This window comes from Lepidothrix coronata, unplaced genomic scaffold (genome assembly GCF_001604755.1).
Source record: "Lepidothrix coronata isolate B3197 unplaced genomic scaffold, Lepidothrix_coronata-1.0 Scaffold196, whole genome shotgun sequence".
Lineage (NCBI taxonomy): Eukaryota > Metazoa > Chordata > Aves > Passeriformes > Pipridae > Lepidothrix > Lepidothrix coronata.
In genome coordinates, this window is record NW_016690376.1 from 678,589 (window position 1) to 698,921 (window position 20,333).

General features: G+C 46.2%; 2 protein-coding genes and 1 long non-coding RNA gene across 8 annotated transcripts in view; 1 reads left to right on the forward strand and 2 right to left on the reverse strand.

Moving 5' to 3' along the window:
- KIAA0586 (KIAA0586 ortholog) overlaps window positions 1–7,100 on the reverse strand; it is a 61,888-nt gene extending 54,788 nt beyond the window's left edge. The window contains exons 1-8 of the mRNA XM_017831737.1: window positions 6,851–7,100; window positions 6,105–6,181; window positions 5,289–5,358; window positions 4,071–4,137; window positions 3,145–3,322; window positions 2,340–2,573; window positions 1,640–1,808; window positions 645–812 (exon numbers count right to left, since the gene is read on the reverse strand). Coding sequence (XP_017687226.1) covers window positions 645–812; window positions 1,640–1,808; window positions 2,340–2,573; window positions 3,145–3,322; window positions 4,071–4,137; window positions 5,289–5,358; window positions 6,105–6,181; window positions 6,851–7,100 — 1,213 coding nt within the window. The remainder of the gene's footprint in view (window positions 1–644; window positions 813–1,639; window positions 1,809–2,339; window positions 2,574–3,144; window positions 3,323–4,070; window positions 4,138–5,288; window positions 5,359–6,104; window positions 6,182–6,850) is intronic.
- A 303-nt stretch (window positions 7,101–7,403) lies between these two features.
- TIMM9 (translocase of inner mitochondrial membrane 9) lies at window positions 7,404–15,732 on the forward strand. Of its 6 annotated transcripts, none has more exons than XM_017831749.1 (5): window positions 7,411–7,471; window positions 8,480–8,528; window positions 12,347–12,415; window positions 12,756–12,851; window positions 15,235–15,732. In XM_017831749.1, exons 3-5 carry the CDS (start codon window positions 12,377–12,379, stop codon window positions 15,367–15,369), a joined length of 270 nt encoding a protein of 89 aa, XP_017687238.1. In that variant the 5' UTR covers window positions 7,411–7,471; window positions 8,480–8,528; window positions 12,347–12,376; the 3' UTR covers window positions 15,370–15,732. The 6 variants fall into 6 exon arrangements, with proteins under 6 accessions (XP_017687239.1, XP_017687238.1, XP_017687242.1 ...); XM_017831751.1 differs by lacking the exon at window positions 7,411–7,471 and adding an exon at window positions 7,546–7,625; XM_017831750.1 differs by lacking the exon at window positions 8,480–8,528 and having other exon boundaries at window positions 7,404–7,471.
- Window positions 12,845–19,771, reverse strand: LOC108505584. Its single transcript, XR_001877568.1, has 4 exons — window positions 18,698–19,771; window positions 18,403–18,564; window positions 17,992–18,223; window positions 12,845–13,457 (listed from the first exon to the last, which is right to left on the reverse strand). It is a non-coding gene; the product is annotated as an uncharacterized LOC108505584 (long non-coding RNA).
- Window positions 19,772–20,333: the final 562 nt, after the last annotated feature.

Below are 20,333 nucleotides of genomic sequence, written 5' to 3' on the forward strand. Positions count from 1 at the left end.
AGAAGAAGCACCTGAGAAGGATCTGATAAAGACACACACAGGCACTTTGTTAGAGCACAATGGCTGGATCCTTTAAATGTTCTTCCTCCACCCTAGATCCTCAAACAATGCTAAACACAACCAACTATAAAAAGATGTTTTATTTTTTTTTATTAAATGTTCAGCCCTGAGTCTCATGCCACTAACCTGATTGAAAGCAGTGAAAGAAAATTACTCCACATTTGCTTTACACCTGTTTTCACTACAATAACACAGAGAGTTTGTGGATCCATGAAGAAAATCCATAAGATTTCAATTCAACCAGTGATAATGACACAGTTACTGAGTAGCTCCCAAGTTCTACATCATTCTGTCTAATCTTCTTTGCACCTGATAATGAATGGGCACTTCATCTTCCATGTGAGAAAACATTTCAGTGAGCTATCAGGTCAAGATGCTGTAGGTTAGACTTGCCAACAAGTCTTTAATTAGTTATGAGTGACTTATTCACAAAACTAACCCTTCCCAAATGTATATTCCAAATATTCTCCATATTTGTATCTAAGTGTCACCAAACCAACAGCTCAGAACAGGTGAGGACCACACAAAGTACCCCCCAGGCCATCCTGTTCAGGCCAGTGGAGGCCAGGAGTGTCTTACAATACCTTCACTTGTAGCTTTGGGAATATTTTCCTTTTCCATCACAGAGTTTTCTTTCTGTGAGATTCTCCCATTTTTTGATACAGGCTCTGGGGCACACCTGCGAGGAACTGGTGTCTTCAGAGGAGATGTTTGTGTAGGAATCCCATTACTTGGAAAATGGCTTGAAAATGCTTCAGGGAACACAAGGAAAAGTAGTGATTTAAATGTTAACAATTTTCTTCATAGGAAAAGGTATCAGAGAATCCCAGAATGGTTTGGGTTGGAAGGAGATAATCTTTAATGTCCTTCCAACCCCCCTGCCATGGGTAGGGACACCTTCCACTATCCCAGGTTGCTCCAAGCCCTGTCCACCATAGTCTTGAACACTTCCAGGGATGGGGCAGCCACAGCTTCTCTGGAAAACCTGTGCCAGGGCCTCACCACCCTCACAGGGAAGAATTTCTTCCCAACATCCCATCTAACCCTGCCCTCTGTCAGTTTGAAGACATTTCCCCTTGTCCTCTCCCTCCATGCCCTCGGAGAATCCAGAAAAAAAAAAAACTAAGGAAAAAAAAAAGCCATGCCAGCTTTATGAATTTTTCATAAAAATGCAAAACACCACAGAACTAGTTAAAAAAGAAGACAGGAAGAACATTTTGTATCTCTGAATGCTATTACTAAGGGAGCAAAAAGCCCCAAACCTAACTGTAATATGAACTAGTTCATTACAGGCTTCCACACAGATTATTTCTCAGTAAGATTATTTTAAGTTAAGTCCAGGCCTCTCCTGGTGCAGAAGCACTTAGTAAACCAAAACTCTCAGTTTAATTTGAACTGGAAGAGACTGGAATATCTTCAGAAGATGTGGTCTGTTACATAGTACATTAGGCAATAAAACCAATCATACTGAAGGAACGTTTACTACTCATTATTGATGTGTTGTACAATCCAATATTAATGGAAACAAAATTAATGCAAAACTAAGACTGAAAATAAGGAACAAAGAGTTTGTCTTCACCTTGGGCAGGAGCATCACTGGTGGGAAACAAACCCCTCTGAGACAAAGGCACTTGGTTAGTGAGTGATCTCTGCTCTGGTTGCTCAGGTTGCTTTGTCAGGAGACTGGAGGAGGGCCCAGGACCCTGCTGGAACCCACGTGTGTTCACTGCAGAGCTGAGGAGATGAGACTAAGAGACAAAATTACAGAGTATTCCTGAGACAGGCTTTGATTTCCCCAAGGAAAAACCTAAGCATGAATAAATACTTGCCATGAAATCATGTTAAGTGGATTTTGACATTCTATTAGGGAGAAAAGTCATTTACAACAACCTCAGAATGCAGACAGGCTTGGACATTATTCTACCCTTCAAAAAGCACACAGGGTTTTTAAATATAACTTAAGTTTTTTAATTTGGCTACTTATTAAATAGAAGTTTCCTCAATTAACAAAGATCTAAACAATCTCTCAGAGGGAATGAGAACATTTCACAGTTTTTGCATTTACTTTCCACAGACACAAAGATTAGGGAGGAGGGGGAAGGAGATATCTGGGACAGAACAAGAAATAAAACTTTTCCCAAAAGCTCTAAACTCCCGAGCTGGCCACTGGATCTTTCTGCCTTTCTAATACTAAGACATAATCCAAATTATTACAGTATTAACACTGAGATACAGAAGAAATGATTAAGCTAAAGCTTCTGTGTTGTGACTTAAGATACCTGAATATTCATTTGCTGCTCCTGTAGCTTTTCCAGATGCTGAATCCGCTGCACCATGAAAGCATTCATTTGTTTTTCCAGCTCACTGACTCTGTGGTGACAGTGGGGCTTCTCCTGTTGAGCCCTCATATGGGTTTGCTGTTCAGCCACACGCTGCAGGTGTCTGTCTGTCTCCTGCAGTTTATTAAGTAATGCTGAAACTGAGTTCACTTTGGCTTCCAAATCGTTTTGGACCTGCAAGAGAGGACAAAAAAAAAAAAAAAAAAAAAAAAAAAAAAAANCTGTTGAGCCCTCATATGGGTTTGCTGTTCAGCCACACGCTGCAGGTGTCTGTCTGTCTCCTGCAGTTTATTAAGTAATGCTGAAACTGAGTTCAATTTGGCTTCCAAAACATTTTGGACAAAAAATTGAAAACAAAAAAAAAAAAAAAAAAAAAAAAAAAAAAAGAAAAAGGAAGGAGTGAAAAACACATTTTACTGGAGAAGTGGTGCAATCCAGAATCCTGGATTTGCTTCCCAAAAGACACAGTTAAAATCCTTGTTAGCCCTAATGTTTGGTGGCTCAGCAATATCACGAATTTTTAAAAGGTGAATCAAATGGTCTCTGTCTTTTGCCCATTCAGCCAAATCCAAAGGAGTTCCCTCTGGTGTGCTGGTCAGCGAGTGTGACATTACAGGCACACAGAAAACAGGGAGCAGACACATTCAGGCTCTGGGGAGCTACTACAAACAATCTGAGGCTTGTTTGGAACACCTACTATTTTTAGTGGACGAAGACCTAACACTCCCACAAGCCACTTACTCACCTTGAGGAGTGGGGCTGTGCTGGCAATGGCAGCAGCAGTGGCTGCTGCAATGGTTGTTGCAGAGTCCACTTCCCTGGCTGCTGACCCGGGCTCGTGTCCAACACCTTCCCTTCTTTCTGTGGAGGCATTTCCCAGGAGCTGCACCTTCACCTCCTTAAGTACAGGAGTATTCTGAGCTCTATAAAAACAAGTGCCTGTCAATAGCATTGTTTTCTCCATATCCCCTCCAAGCAAATGATTCCCCACACGTAGCACTGACATCACTGTATAAGCTTTTCTCCTTGAAGCTTTCAGCACACATGAAACAAATTTACTCTCATCTTTCAGGATGACACGAGAAGTGTCTCAGGTTTATGTTAACATAAAAGGCATTTTCCTGTAACCACAACAAAGAATGTGTTTGCAGTTTGTGTTTTGTGAAGTTCAATGTTCCAGGCTGGATGGGGCCTGGAGCAACCTGGTCTAGTGGAAAGTGTTGGAAGGGGGTTGGAACAAGATGGTCTTTAAGGTCCCTTCCAACCCAACCCGTTCTGTGATTTTGTGATTCCAGTAGCCAAGTCCAACTAAATTTTTGATCCTCAGAATTTCCAGCCTACAGATAAACAGCACGTGTCCTTATCTGTCTTTAAAAATGTAACATGGTTTTGGCACAAGGTGAATTATCTTGCCTGAGTCTTCTATCACAAAATCATTAATTCCAGCAGTCTAAAGGTATTCTCAAAAATACACAAAATAAACAGTGAATGATACTCCAGTGAATGATAAACTGAAAACACCTTCACAGACAGAAAAAGAATAGTAACAGAGAACAGTAAATAATACTTTTTTCCTTGCCAGCTAAACATTTTGGCAAAAACTGAAGGGGTATAATTGGATATCTGTAAAGAAACAGGACAGCTGAGTCACCACCAACAGCACATACTTACTTTTGCTTTAACACTGCTCTCAGAGCCTCCTTCTGCCCAGTAGCATATTGAGAAATAAAAACATCATCTGCGGGGAAGGATATAAACAAACTTTGTGGAGCTAACTGACACAAAATGTCTATTTTACAGGTAGAAACAAAGTATAATTTCAATACATATAGTTCTGCTGTGAAGAATCTGCTGCCTACACAAACCACAGTAACCAATTGTTTCCCTTCACTGAGTTAACAGACTTAAGTAATGATGAGAGTAAAGGAAGGCCTCATTTAACACAACTTTATATAATATTGAATGTTGGTACCAATGAAATCTAACAATTGGAAGTAAAGTCTAAAGGGTAACTTGAGCTCAGACAACTCAGTGCATAAAACGCTGCAAATTCTAACTTGAAAAAAATTAATTAAAAAAAAAAAGGACTGTGTATTATTTCCCTACAGTCATCATAAATTACAACAAATTTTCTCAATAGCTGCAAATCATGCTAAAACGACTGCAGGCTCTCCCTCAGCAGAGGAAACAACCCCAGATGTGGCAAGTTTGGAGCTTCCCTGCTGCTGCTGCCACACAGCTTGTACCCAAGTGCTGATAAGCTGCTGCCTGTGAGAATAGAAGAGGAAACAAAAGTATTGATTTCTGGCCTTAAACAGTGCATTGATTTGTGTTTCTTTTCTCTACACAGCCCCAGATATCCAAGGAACCTGCAAAAGTGTATTTTCTTCAAAAAGTCTTCCCCTTCCATAAGTCTGATTGGAGCTGGCAGATTCAGAAGTTAAAGACATTGACACTGTGATTTCTTAAGGTTCTTAACTATTAAAAATATACTTTTAGGGTATAGGCTGCCTGGAGAAAAATATGCCTTTGTAGTACAATTATTCACATCAGGAAAATGCATCCAAGCAAGCCCTTCCCCTCTATTCAGAGACATGAATAGTTTGATCAGCAAAAAGAATTTCAACATTCTGGTGAACTTGTAGAAGTCCCACTCAGTTAATCACAAGAGCTACTGCAATGCCAGCAAGAATGAGGCAAATTTTGCAAAATTCAAGACTGTAAATTACAATGATCATCTGTTTATCAAAGAAAAATTGTAATATTTTCCCTCAAGAGCTTCCATAATGAAGAAAAATAAATACCTAAGATAAAATTAAAGCTCCTTTTTCCTCTAATTGATCCGTTTTCTCACAAAAAAGGGGCTATATCAGTAGATTGATGTCTTACCTTCAGGTTCTCTGCTGTCCTCCAGTAGCAGTGAAGGATCTTCCTGCACTGCAGCTTCTCTAGGAAAATCCTTCAGAAAAAGAGCAGAAAAGGCAACATCACAGCCTTTGCTTTCAGTGGCCAAAATTTTAGAAGTAGATGGAATTGTACAAATTATTACACAAATGGAATCATACCCACACACAAATACAAGGTCTTGGCACAAAACCTGTTACAATCTCCACCAGAGAATCATCTGGACTTGGTAGTCAAGAACTCACATGGCCTTTTAGGGACTAAAACCTTAGAAACACAATTCAGATTAAAGCTATATATTTTAAGTGCTGATTAAGTGTATTCTCCTCATTTATGGCCAAAGAAGTAGTAGTGGAACTATACTTGTGTAAGTTTAGCCAAAGGGCTAATCTCAAACAATTCAGGATTGCCCCCACACAGAGAATTAAGTAAGTGTTAAAGAATTCCACATAAACTAATGTCCATTTCTTTCCCTATGATATGAAGAGGAAAAAATAAAAAAAGTTTCACGGTTTTAACAAATATTGTGTCGTGTGCACCCACATTTTCAAAGGAAGAATTACACCAGAATTTAAAAACAAGCCTTGGTATTAATTATGCAACAGGCAGTACAGCAAATAAAGCCCCTCCAGACACCTCAGCATTAATATCACGTTGGCAGGAAAAAGCAACTGCAAAGTTGTTGTGCAAAGTCTGAGCCAAACATTTGTGATGTTTTCAGAAGAGCTACAGCTTTTTGAGGAAAATGCTGTTTTGTTCTCTTAGTTCAGGATTGCAGGAAGCAACAGCAACTTTTCTTACCATTTGGGATAAAAACACGGGCTCTGCATCTTCCACTGGAAGCAGAAGTTCTGGATATCCCGTAGTGCTGAGGACTCCTAAAAACAAAAGCAGTTTTACTGTGGTCATAATCACCCGTTGTGCATTTTCACTACAGCTTGGCTGACCCAAATCTCCACATCCCCCTTCTCTTTGAATCCCTAAACATCACGACTTTCCAAACAGAAGCAAGGGTGGACTTGGAGCTGAAGTTTATAAACACCGATGAGTTCTGAGAGCCTGGATGAGAGACTTGCTTTACAGCACGCGAAAAAGACTCTGAAAAACAGATTATTAAACATCCTTTAAACTGGGAATAAACAGGGATGTTTAACAGGGAATAAACATCCCTGCCCCCATGGACAGGCACACCTTCCCCTAGACCAGGTTGCTCCAAGCCCCATCCAACCTGGCCTTGAACACTCACAGGGATAGGCCATCCAGAACTTCTCTGGACAACCTGTGCCAGTGTTCTACCACCCTGCACAACTCGGCTTCTACGTCTGGGAAAACAAGGAGTGCTGACATGTGCGGGAGGAGAATACAAAGATGCCTTAATCATGTAAGTCCTATATGGCTGCAAACGCTTCTCAGGGGTTCCAGCACCAGCCTGAGCTGCCCCTGACTGTACCTTATGGTAAATGGAGGTAAATGATGGTAAGTGATGGCAAGTGACGCACCTGGAGTGGCGCTGCGGGGGGTGCGGGGGGTCCCATTGGGGGTCGCACCTGGAGTGGCGCTGCGGGGGGTGCGGGGGGTCCCTGCCCTGCCCGGGGCCGGGGGGGCTCCGTGTGCGGCCGAACCCGCCCCGGGGGCCGGGCACGGACAGAGCCCCTCACGGAGCTTCTGCACCGCCAGCCTCACCGCCCTCCCGGGGGGCTTCTCCCCGCGGGGCCCCGTGGAGCGGATCAGCACATCGCCCGCCGTGAGGCTGACCAGGGAATCCCGGCTGGAGCTGGAGCCGCTCTGCGCTTCCATGGAAGTGGGTGGGTGGGTGGTGGCGGGGGGGGAGAATCTCACACAGTGGCGGCCTGAGGGCTCCGGGGCGCGGCTCCCTCGCAGGTCGCGGGCGCGGCCGCCGTGCCTGGCGGGCAGAGAGCCCCGTTCCAACCCCGCTCCGCCTCAGCCGCTCCCGCCGGCGGCGCGCGCTGCCATGGCCACCGGCGTTCCTTCCCCTAAGAGCGTCCGGCGGGAAACGCCGCGCCCGGCGGGAGAAGGGGGAGCGGGGAATCGGCCGATTCGTCAGTTCTTGTGGCGAATCTGCGGGGCCCGTGCGGGGCCGCGGCCCTTCGCGTGCGCCCCTCCCCGCCCCGCGGCGAATCTGCGGGGCCGCGGCGCGCGTGGGGCCGGTGAGTGCGCGGGGGGGACGGGACGGGACGGACCGGGAGCGTTCCTGAGGGACCGGGAGAACCCGGCAGGGACAGGGAGTGTTCCTCAGGGACAGGGAGGTGTCCTGAGGGCCCGGGAGAGTTCCTGAGGGCCCGGGAGTGCCCGTGAGGGCCTGTGAGTGTTTCTGAGGGTCCAGAAGGGCTCCTGAGGGACAGGGAGCGCCCTTGAGGGGCCGGGAGTGCTCCTGAGGTGCCGGGAGAGCCCGTAAGGGACCCAGAGTGTTCCTGTGCGGCCAGGAGGGCTCCTGAAGGGCCGGGAGCATTCCCGAGGGACCAGGAGAGCCCGTGAGGGATGGGGAGAGCTCGGGAGGGCTCCTGAAGGCCCGGGAGAGCCCGTGAGGGAGCGAGAGTGTTCCTCAGGGACGGGGAAGGCTTCTGAGGGACAGAGAGTGCCCGTGAGGGTCCGAGAGTGTTCCTGAGGGACCGGGAGGGCTCCTGAAGGCCCAGAAGGGTTCCTGAGGGACAGGAGCGCCCTTGAGGGACCGGGAGGTTTCCTGAGGGACCGGGAGGGCTCCCGAGGGCCCGGGTGTGTTCCCGAGGGCCGCGGAGCGCTGGTGAGAGGCCGGGAGCGCTCCCTGAGGGGCCGGAAAGGGAAAGGCTGTCCCTGCCCGGGGGTTTTCCCGGCGGGGAGAAGGGCGCTCCGTGCCCGGGGTTGTGCCGGGGTTTGGCTGAGCAGGGGGAACCCAAGGTGCCCTTGGAAGGGGGAGCTGGAGGATGGAGTGAAAGGAAAAAAAAAAAAAATAATCGATGCGAAGTTTTTTTATCTCCAGCTTTTGATTTTGTAGGGTCAGAAGTGTCAGCCAGGTCTGATCTAACTTAAATAGGAGACACTTATGGGAAAAGGTGTGTTTCCTCCCAGGACAGGCCCTGGCACGTGTTCCGTGTGTTCAGAGAGGCTCTGTTTTAGCACTGACTGTGGTAACTCACCTTTGGTGTCAGATTTCTACAATTCATCTCTTTTCCTTCAGGGTCCAGCCCAAATCCAAGAGACTGTGGGTTAGAATAACCTGTGCACCAGGTACAGCTGCTTATCCAGCCTCCTTCTGACCAGCCCCTTTCTCACCTCACCATGTGATTCTCACTTCTTTAAGGGCCCTTAGCCTCTTAAAATCAATTAGTTTGGGTTTTTAAAAATCTAATACCAATCAGATTTTAGCCTGATGATCCCCAGCAATAAAGAGAACTTTATAGGCTGTAGGGGCTTTATCTTGATATAGTTCTTTGCATCCATATTTTTATTCTTTATCTTGACACAAGTCTTTGACTCAATGTTTTTATTCCTCTTTACTTTGGCACATTTCTTTGACTTGATGTTTTTGTTCTTCCTTGTCCTTTTCAGAAACACTCACGTGGTGTTCACTGTGTACAACTGGAAGCAAAGGCTTAAAAAGATATTTATCTTTATCTTGATAGAGCTTTATCTTGATAAAGTAGGTGTTTACCTACATGTAATTCAGATGTTAATCAGGATAACAAGCATGATGGATTTATGGTGTCTCTCCACCACCTCTATCCCCAGGAAAATGCAGCTCCTCACAAAAAGGTGGAAAAATTCCACCCCAAACACAGGGCTTGTTTGGCTTCCATGGGAAAGGATCTCCTGACTCCAGATTAGGTCATGGACAAGGAATGGTGGTTACTTGGGTGGGAAAAGAAACTTCCTCCAAGCGCTTCACCTGTAATAACTGCAGGCTGGTGATGGAGGGAGGCTTTTTGGTCACCCAGCAGTACAGTAATCACAATTAAAAGTTGTGTTCCAATTATTAGCACTTAGGAGTTAAGATCATGATCCCCCTGCCTCCAGAGGTCTGGAGGCACAGCTGGGGAGGCTGCATTCCCACAGATCAGAAGTTTTTTAGAAGAGTTCTGACATCTGTAGTTCTGGCTCCCGTTCCTCCTGCCGTGCTCAGGATCCTTCACCTAATCACTGGTTTTAGTTACAAACCAGCTTTTCCTTAAGAAGTGGACTGTGTTTATGTTTCCATGGCAATGGGAGTGGCAGCCACAGCAGAGGCAACTATTAGAAGCATTTTCCAGATTCTAAAACTGAGCTGGGAGCTGGGGTGGATCTTGCACAGAGAACAGGTTTGAATGGGCTAAAGGCTATATTTGTGGAAAAAGGATGGAAAACCCATAATGCCTAAGTAAGAGAAACCCAAACCTCGGGTTATCCTTAACTGCTTATTTTACTCAAAGGGACTTGTCTTAATGTCTGTTCAGAACATCAAAACATATCTGGAATGGCTCCAGGGCCTTTCCAGAAGGGAGATTTCTCGGGCTTGCTCCTCTCCCGGTGACCCAGCACACCTGGACCACGTGGCCCTTGCAGCAGAGGTTTATTCAGAGATCTGCTTCCTTCCGTGTGACTTGTTTAAAAGTGCAGTCCCGAATTTCCAAATCACATTTAGCCCAGAGGAAAGTCATCCAGGCTCTCTAGGATTAAAGCTGAGCACTCTGGAGTGGTGTGAGCAGCTCTGTGGGGAGCTCTGAGGGGGGTTAGTCGAGATGCCAAGCCCTGGAATGGGCTCTGTCATCCCTGGATTTTAAGCATTTTTTTAGAGGTTGGAAGGGAAAGGGAGAAACAGCAGGAAAGCTTGAAATGATACATTTACCAGACATTAGAGCAAACCAGATATGCCCATTCCTGAGAATGCCCAGGTAGCACATTTTTAGGTGTTCAGGCCTGTGATTTACAGCTAAAGGTGCAGCAGTGCTGTGGGATTTCACTGCTGGGCTGTGGAACGTGTGAAACACCTGCACTAGGACAAGGGCTGCAGACACTGACAATCAGATGGTGCCTTTGTTCTGATGTGAATCAGAGTCTTTCTCAGGTGTCAGAGCTTTGTGAAGCTGGAGTTTCAATCTGCAGTTTTGAATCTTGCCAAACTAGTCCAGAAAAACAGACCAGGTTTGCTATAAACAGAAATTAGGAAGCAACACTGAGTGTGAGAAAATGGCACTGACTGTTGAAGCTTTGAGCTTCCTGTGCTTGGCAGAGGCAAAAGTCTTTCCTGTGGTTTCTGTCTCTTTAATTATCTACCTACACTGACCTGGGAGAATTGTCACTGTCCTTATTTTCTCACAGGCTGAGAAATGGGAGTGGAGTTGCCATCCCTTTTCACCAGTTGTTGTCCCCCATAACGGTCATGTCCTAAAACAAGTTAGAGGTTTACCATGGAGAAGGAAGACTGGAGAGGGACTATGGACAAGGGCCTGGAGTGACAGGACAAGAGGGAATGACTTCACACTGACAGGGGGCAGGGATTGGATACTAGAAAGAAATTCTTGGCTGTGAGGGTGGTGAGGCCCTGGCACAGGTTACCCAGAGAAACTCTGGCTGCTCCATGGAAGTGTTCAAGGCCAGGTTGGATGGGGCTTGGAGCAACCTGGGATAGTGGAAGGTGTCCCTGCCCACGGCAGGGGGCTGGAACTGAATGATGTTTAAGGTCCCTTCCAACCCAAAGCAGTCTGTGATTCAGTGACAACCTGAATGACATCTTGTTTCCTCTTAACCACCATATTCTGTAGATTCTCCTTCAGAATAACCTGTGTGCCCATGAGGAATTCTTGGTTGTGGGGATGTCCATCTTAAATCCAAGAATCATAGGTGCACTTGACCTCCAGTCCCTGAATTGGCTCCCTGTGTGATGTTGAGGCAGATGTCATAATCCCTGTGCTGCTGGGAAGGGGTGTAGGGAGAGTTCATCCTTGTGAGAGCTCCCTGGTGCTATTTTTGGTTGCTTAGTTTTCTTTCTGTTGTAGAAATAATTGTTACTGTCTCTTTGTTCTTGTTCAGGCAGCCTGTGTACCCCTTCCCTTCCCCCGCTGAGAGACTGGAATAGTTAAAGCTTTCTAAAACGTGAATGTCTTGCCCAAAATTTGGCAAAGCATAACAGAAGATTAATTGTGAGGAGCCTTTGCTAAAGGGCTAAATGAAGTTTTTTTCCACAAAATGATTACACTTCAGTGCTCATTTTTCTTCCACAAATTGATATGAATTAGACTGAAGGAGCTTCTTCTCATCTACATGTGATATTAGTTTGCAGTGTCATCTGTGATAGGACTTAGATAATATGGAAATTAAGGGAAAAGGAAGACTAGGTTTCAGTATTCCTCCAGGAAACGTGCAGGGATGCTTTCAAGCCTTAACTTGTTTAGTGTGCTGGATTAGGAGTGTGAGTCTTCCTTGAGGATGCTTGCTTAAATTCTTGGATCCATGTTTCTTTGTTTGTTTTCCTTTAAGGCCATTCTCATTCTTCTGTGTTTTCTCCCATTTAATTCACTCCAGTCAAGGACCAGAACATTTGTTGTAGTTTTAAGTGCTTGGTGCAGCTACACAGAAACCAGGCCCTGCTGCTCTGAGTCAGCCTGGCTTGTGCTGCATTTATTCAGAGGGGCTGCCAGTTTATATTTGCCTTTCTTCCTTACTTTTCACAGATGGCATCTAAAGTCACTGAAACTCTTAAGGCCAGAAAATGTTATGGCTTTGCTTCTCCCCCAGCTCCCACCCTAGTTTTACTTTGTGAGTTTGACAGCACTTAAAAAACATAAATAAGGTATTTTATAAGTTACTTCAGCTGTTTGAAATGCCTTAAAGTGTTTCAAGGACAGCAATTAACAGGTGGATCTGGGAAGGTTTTGTACCTGGAATTATCGTGGATGTTCTTTTCACTGAATACATTTCAAATAGGTAACTCCCCTTTGAGGGAATGTCTGGGAAGTTTGCCAGCAAAGTCCCATTTAAACACCCTTCAAGGGTGTATAAAATTCCATTCTGATGTAAATGTTGCAGTTCATATTTATGCTTTTTGTGTGAAACTTGTCTTTTATCTTCAGAACAGGTGACTGAGCCATAGGTGGTGGAATATGGCTGGACAAATATCAGAGTCTGACCAGATCAAGCAGGTGAGATGTTGCATTTGTAAGTGGTGGCTTTGAAGACCTTTTACTACTTTGTCACATTGAGTGACAGGTGTAGGGCATGGAGAGGAAATGTAAGTTATCATCTGGGTTAAGACTTGTTCTGTAGCAACCAAGATTTAAACATTTGACTGTTGACAAGCACAGTTTAGTATCTGATTCAAGTAGGGGCAGCATTTCATGCTGAAACCTTCTGATCAATAGTAAATTTTTGTAGTGACTTATCCTTCGGTATCAGTGTCACCAGCTGGGCCAGGCAGGTGTGTGTAAGAAAAATCAACACAGAATTTGTTTTTAATACTCATTGTCCAGTTTTTATTTACAGTTCAAGGAATTTCTTGGCACGTACAATAAACTTACAGAAAACTGCTTCCTGGATTGCATAAAGGATTTCACCAGCAGAGATGTGAAACCAGAAGAGGTAGGTAATTGCTTCTAATGACCCTTTCGTAGAATTGCTGTTTAACATTCCAATTTCAGAAGCAACTTAGAGAGTTTTGATCTTTCCAGTGGCTAAAAACCCAGGCAGGAGGTTCTGCAGTGGAGAATGGGGGCCTGGCATGTTGCTTCCAAGTGAGTGCCCCATCCCTAGAAGTGTCCAAGGCCAGGTTGGACAGGGCTTGGAGCAACCTGGGCTAGTGGAAGGTGCCTCTGCCCATGGCAGGGGCTGGAACGAGCTGGTCTTTAAGGTCCCTTTCCACCCAACCCATTCCAGGAGTAGGTTGTTGGTACTACACACACAGGGAACCTGCCCCATCTCTGTTGAGTACTGGCTGCTCATTGCAGTTGTGTCATTCCCTGAGCTGTCAGTGGAGGTTCCTGTGTCCCACCTTCTGAGGGATGGTGACTCTGTGGACATGGAAGTTGCCTGCCTCCAGCACATCTCAGTCTTTGAACAATCCTGCTGAAACAGTTGTTTACTTACCCACATTCCTGCATTGCAGTGTGTCCTGGGAACACGGGCCTGCACAGCTCTGGCTGTTAAATCCACTGCTCTGCACTGCAGGGAGCTCCATCACACAGTCACCTGCAGAAAACATTAAGCTCTCGATGAGATTAGTTGCATGTTTTTGCTTCTGCTCCTGTTGAGAGGCTGTTTCAGAGCTAATAATTTTGTTGGTTAAAAGTCTAATAACCTTTGTTTGACTCCATTGGAAGGGGAAAAAAAACCCCTGAAGTTATAAACCAACCTTTGTTTTTAAGCATTTTCTGCCTCCTCGGAGTTCAACTCCTCAGTGCAGGCTGAAATTATGTCTCCTTTCAGCTCAGGTTCTGCTGCTCTGGACAAAGCTCTCTTACTTCCAAAGACAGATTTCTTCTTTCCCTGATCTTCTCTGCATCTGCTTTAGTGGAATTCTATTACAGGTCATAATTATTCTGAATTAAACATTATTTAGGTCCAAAACATATTCTTAGGTTCTCTGAGCAACCTGGTCTAGTGGAAGGTGTCCCTGCCCATGGCAGGGGGTTGGAATGAGGTGAGCTTGAAGGTCCCTTCCAACCCAAACCACCTGGTGATTCTGATCTGCCTTTTTTTGCTTCTGTGAGTTGTAGAGGGTCCATGTCTGGTAGTACAGGAGCCATCTGTTAACAGGGGAACTAGGAAGAAACTTTCTTGTGGGAAGTTTTGTCCATAATTAACCATTATGGGATTTCTTGCAGAGCACGTCTCTGGCCCCTGCTGGGAACAGGACACTGGTCTAGATGGACCACTGCTCTGATCTGCTGTGGAAATTCCCATGTTCCTCTTTAAAGTTGTAGTTTTTTATTAAATACTTGAGATTAATACCTCCAGGCATCTCCTTTGGGATTCTGTACTGGAATAAACAGCTCCTGACCTCTTTCCCTGCAGCAAGTCTCCACTGCAAGTCTAGACTTCCCAGGCATGGTGTCACAAATACCACTCCCTCTGGGAGCACAGGCTTGGGGTAGTTCCAGAATGTGTTTTTTTTCCTTGTGAGACTTCACTCCTGCTCAGCAGGTTTTGCTGCAGCTGATGCCAGGCCAAGGTGTAGCTGTGTGGGGTTTGGTCTTGTTCATTTTCATCCCTTCTGCTTTTCACATCTCTTTGTACCGAGCAGAACCAAAGCAGTTTTCTGGTTTTCTAAGTCATCAAGGAAAGTGTTTGGCTTTCCTTTCTGTCCTCCTGCAGTGACAGCAAGGTTTTGAACCCTGGCACAGAATTGGTAGAACTGGTGGTCAGAAAGAATCTCACAACTCTTTATCTACACTTAAAGAAAGGAAAAAAAAAACCACTTTAAATTTTAAACATTCTATGGATGGAGTAGTCCTGGTATTTACTTCCCTGTCCAGCAGACTGATGTGCTCTGGTTGTTTTGCTGAAGGGTAACCAAGCAGGTACCAGAAAATTAACAGAGCTAAGTGGGAACAAGGTTAAAAAAAGGTTAAGCTGAGCTTGCAGAGACTGGACCATAAAACAGTATGTGTTTGTAAACAGAATTAAAACAAAATATATTAATTTAATAGATTTATGATTTATTGCAAAATACAGAGTTTAATTTCACGAGAGGAGCCCAAGGATGAAATGGTAATATATCCTAGATCCTAAATGTTTTCCATGGAGGCTTTCATATGAGAATGAATACTAAAAGGTGTTTCAGGCATCCCTTAAAAACTAAACTTCACAATTAAACTTCCCATTTTCTACTGCCCTCATCCAGAGGTTGAACAGTATGAGATGTGCTCACCTCACTGTTTGTCCCTGTATGTGATGATACTTTGGGTCCTGGCTGGGGAAGTGTTTTAGGTATTGTTTAAAGCCTTCTGTCTCCCTCTTCCTCCAGATGACCTGCTCAGACAACTGCCTGCAGAAGTATTTAAAGATGACACAGAGGATCTCCATGAGATTCCAGGAGTACCACATCCAGCAGAACGAGGCTCTGGCAGCCAAGGCAGGACTGCTCAGCCAACCTCGTTAGAGGAGAGCCCTGTGCTCAGACTTACCAAGCTGTGCCAGAACACAGTTGGGAATTCCTGCTGTTGGGATGTGTGTCCAGCAGCTTGGAACAGAGTTCCAGGTACTGCTCAGACAGTGGGATCCATGAAGGGTTAAACAGGAAGTCAGTCATGGTGGCCTGGCCATGGAGTCTGTCTCCGAGGTCCTTTTCACTCCACAGTGATGTGGATACAACCCTTCCCAGGGCCCACAGACTGGTGTGTTTGAATTCCAAGGGTGGTGGGAGGGTTAAACTGCCTTTTGCTGGGACTGGTTGAGATGAATCAATGGAATATGGGAAATACACTTTTTTATTTAATTCAAATAAAATCAGTGGGAGCTGGACCCAGGTTTGTATGTTCTTTCCAAAGATCCATTTTTGGGACACTGGGAGCAGTTGTGTTTGCTGGGGGCTCTTTGCTCAGCTCCTGCAGAGTCATGTTCCTTCAGTGCTGCTTCAAGGTGCTGACAGAACCCAGAGTGGGCTCAGGCAGGGCTGCTCTGCCAGCTTTCCCCCAGGGTATCTTTGCCTCCTGCTTCACCCTGTCATTCCCAGGGACACAGGGTGTCATGAACATCACTCGTGCCCCAGGCAATGCCTGTGCACTCCTTGTTTCCCTCAGGGAACCCCACAGGGTCCTCCAAACCCAGTCCTGGCCTGAGGCACTCCAAGCACTGAGCCTGCTGGCAGCTTTCCCGCTGCTGGATGAGTCCAGGGAAGTTTGGGTTAGTAGACACCCCAGTCCTTTGAAAGGACCCTGATAGCTGCAATCCCTCCCTCAGGCCATTGGTGCAGGGGAAGGGTGGTGAGCAGGACATTGAGCTCCAGTTCTAACTCACAAAACACAGGGACAAAGGGAACTGAACATCAGGAGCACCAGTTCTGAGATTCCAGGTGATGAAGACTGAACCGAAGCTGTTCCACAGCACCTGCCTGGTTCTGTTTGTAGAGAGGCAACACAAGGAACAGAAGTGACAGGAACTGTCCACAGGCTTTTGTGTTGTTCCCTTCTCCAGCTTATTTCCAGGAGCAGTTTGAATGAATACTTTCCTCCCTGTTTATTCCTTCTCAAACTCTCAGCTGTCCAGGCTGTGGATTACAGGCCCCTGATGGCAGCACAGTGCACCTGCCCCTTCCACCAGACACTGGAGTTTAAAACTGCCCCAGCTCTCCATGGAATTCTGTGCCTGTGCCTTCCAAAGGTGGAAGAAACCAGTATGATCCCACAGTCTCATACACCTGTGTTTTGTCCCCGCTATAGCACAGCTTTTCCTTGTTACCTTGGAGATGGCCAAGAGCTCACTCTGAAATAGTGAAGCCTAAAAACCAGCCCAAATAAGGCAGCAAGTCTCCAGTATCCTGATTTTTAATGGAATAACGGGCTAACAATGTCCAGATTGTTCGCTGCAATCAGGCCACAAATGTTATGGCCATTAGAATCAACACATCCATAGTAAAGGGTGAAGGGTTTCCTTAAAGCTGGCATTTGTTAAACATTTGGAAGTAATCCATGATGGAGAATTTCCATTTGATCTTTATGTGCAAAAAGGTGCTCAGAAAAGTGACTAAAGAGGTTAAGTGATGGAATTGGAGGATTTTCATGTCTCCTGGGCAAAGTGCCTTGAGGCTGAATTTAGAGGGGTTAAAAAAAATGGTGTTCCCTCATTTCAGTATTTGGGGGTAGGAAAATAGTTAAATATTTATTAATACAGCTTTCCTGTACAAAAGGTTAAGCAAGTGTTAAAGGGACTGAGTTCATAAATTACTCACTTTCAGGCCTGCATAACTAGTTTTGTCCAAGCTCTGTTTCACTCCAAAAGTGTTGTAATCTTTCAAATCCAAGTGACTCCTTGAATACAGATGATACAAATACATTTCAGCTTGGAAACAAAGTGCATCCACGTAACTAAAGCATCCATGTGGTGCAGGAAGCAACAGGGAAAACTTCCTTAACAGATTAACTTGCTTTGCTGAGGTTTAACTTCCCTTTGCTTCCATGACAAGTTGGCACATCCTGATGGCCACCTCAAACTGTGTCATTGGAAAAGATCTCCCAGTACCCATGTTTTCTCTCCCAGTGGTACATTCCAACCTCCATGAGATTGCTTAATGTGGAACAGTCTCCATCCCTCTCCACTGACTGGTTTGGGTTGGAAGGGACCTTAAAGCTCATCTCATTCCAAGCCCCAGCCGTGGGCAGGGACACCTTCCAGTAGACCAGGTTGCTCCAAGCCCCATCCAACCTGGCCTGGAAAAATTCCAGGGATGCTCTTCTGAAATAGCCTCAAGTTTACATGGCATAATGAAGTGCACAGCCAAAATCAGAATAAAAATGGGATTATGGCTTAGTGCCTGGATCCTGAGGGAAAGGCAGCAGCACTTCAGCTGAGGTGTGTGGGGAGGAGGTGAATCAGCACTCCTGAGGTGCAGGAATGGAACCAATTCTGAAGGAAGGAGGAGCAAAGGGTGAGAAACAGTGTTGCTGAGGAACAGTGAGAAAGCTGTGGAAAAAGTGAGCCAGAGGGGAGGTGGGAGGGGAGGGAACTGGAGGGCAGCCTGCCAAAAACTGGCTGGATGAAACTGAGCTGGTAAACAGACACTCACTGGGAGCTGTTCACTGCAGCGGAGACAGGAACACGGATCCTTCCTTCCCAAAGGAGTGTCTGCACCCAGAGGCTGGAAACACACGGAATTCCTGTCAGCCCACAGGGAGCAGAACCATTCCAGCAGGAAGGGTCAAACCAGAGCCTTGTTCCAGAGTGCCCCAGACATCAGCAGTGCTGCCAGAGCCATCGGATCAATCAGCTGGAAGATTATAATAGAGGCTCCTTGGATTCTGTCCAGGATAAAAGCAAAGCCCGAATTTATGTCATCCCCTGCTGAGAGGCTGCAACGGCTGAGCTCTGTTGGGAGGCAGGAAAAGGAGCTGCTGCAGCCCCCTGTGAGGGAGTGGGGGTGAAACACCAGCGTGGCTGTGCTTCAGTGCAGAGGCAAATCCCCTGCTCTCGGACATACCTGGCTCTGAGAACTGGAGCTCAACAACAGCTCTTTTTCAGCATTTCTCTTAGCTGGGTTAGGAAGTCAGCACATGGAATTTGAGGAATCTCGTTAACTCTTGGGAATCCATTAAGCTCAGCTCCCAAATTCCTTGAATGAGCGTGGCCCACACTCTAAAACCTGTAAAAGCAATTAGAGCTTGTGACACTTAAACCTGAGCCTGCACCCTGAGCTCCCAGCAGAGAGCATGGAAAGAGTTCTACAAAGTTACAATTCTGCTTTACCTTAGAATGTTTTAAAAGTTGTGTTTTACCTTAACTCCATACCCCTTATTGTTTTGGTGTCTGGCTCCGTCTGTGAACACCCAGGGAGCATTCAACATTCAACCTTTAGTAGTTCAGGCTGTAAAATGATGGTCACATCTTTTCCCAGGATTTTTCACCCACGGAAACAGATGTAACTGAAAGACATACAAAAAGAGCCTAAATTGGTCTTAAAATAAATGTCTACACTTACACAGTGCTTGAACAGCCCGAGGTTGGTTACAGTTTTTTATCCTGTGACTCTTTTGCCTCTAATCCAAGGGAAGGTGAGAGGGCTGCAGGGGGAACTGGGCTCACTGTACAAATCCAAGGAAGTGCACCTGACATATCACCAGTTGTTTGTGTAACACAACAGGGAGCTTACCTAAATTTCAAATAAGTAAAGCAGAAATCCAGTTGGGGCTATTTCTGTGTTTTACAGATCCTGCCCTTGCTGGGAGATAGAACTGGATCCTCTTTCCCTCTCCTTCCACCCAAGCCCACGGGGCATTCCTGTGTGTGCTGCTGCCCCAGGGATCTGCCAAGAACTCCAAGGTGTGGCTGAGGGAAACGGGTTTCAAGGCTTCGCAGCCAGGGACGGTCTAACCCCCCTAATCAGTAGGAAAGGGGTGCTGGCCACCTCTCCTGCTCTTTTTTTCTGCTTGGATCCCTGGGAGAAAGTGCCTCTGTGTCCCACAGAATACTTGGATTCCCTGGGGACGGTGGCAGGGCCTGAAGAGAAGAGCTCTGGGACCTCGGTGCTATCCCCTCCTCCCTTGGGACCTGGTGGCTCTTCCGGCCCCTTTGTGGGAATCCCCATCCACTGATCACCCTGTGGATTGTCCCTTCCCCTCTGGGGTCCAGCACAGTGGTGATGGGAACAGTGAGTTCTTCACAATAAGTCAGGGAGAACGGACACGTACAACAGCATTTTTACAAAAACAATTGGAATTCGATCACAGGAAATACATTATTGACTACTTTTCAAATTAAACTGTTGTTATATTTCTGTCCAGACTGCACCAGGGTGGCCAAAAGGCACGGGGAGGTGGCTGGGTCACACCACAAGGCACCTGGGGCACCAGGGGCAGGATCACCCTGCAGTGTTCTGAGACACGGAGACTCCTGGGGCACAAGCAAAGCTCAGAACCTGCACTGACCTGCCAAAATGCACACAGGGGCTGCCTGAGCCTATGGAAAGGCAACAGGGAGTCCTGGGGCATCCCAAAAGGCTGCTGCTCAGCAGGGTGTTCCTTGGATGCTGCCTTGGCAGAAAAGCGATGAGACATTGCAGAGAGGTGGGTGATGGGGACCGGGCAGGGGGGATGTGCCGGAGCCAGGACCAGCCAAGGCCTTGGATCAGGAACACGGAAAACAAGGACCAACAGCCCATGTGGAGAGGAAAGACAAGCAGGCACCAAGGGGCCTCTGTCCCTTCCCCAGCCCAGGAGGCTGAGGTGGGCTTGGCCATTGGGGAGGAAACAAGGATAGACTGAGCCCCAGGGGAACAGAGCCTGCCTGAGGTCTGATTCCTGGGCTAGTGACGGTGTCCCTGTCCATGGCAGGGGGTTGGAACTACGTCATCCTTAAAGGTCCCTTCCAATGCAAACCATCCTGTGATTCCCCAGAGAAAAGAGAAGAAAATAT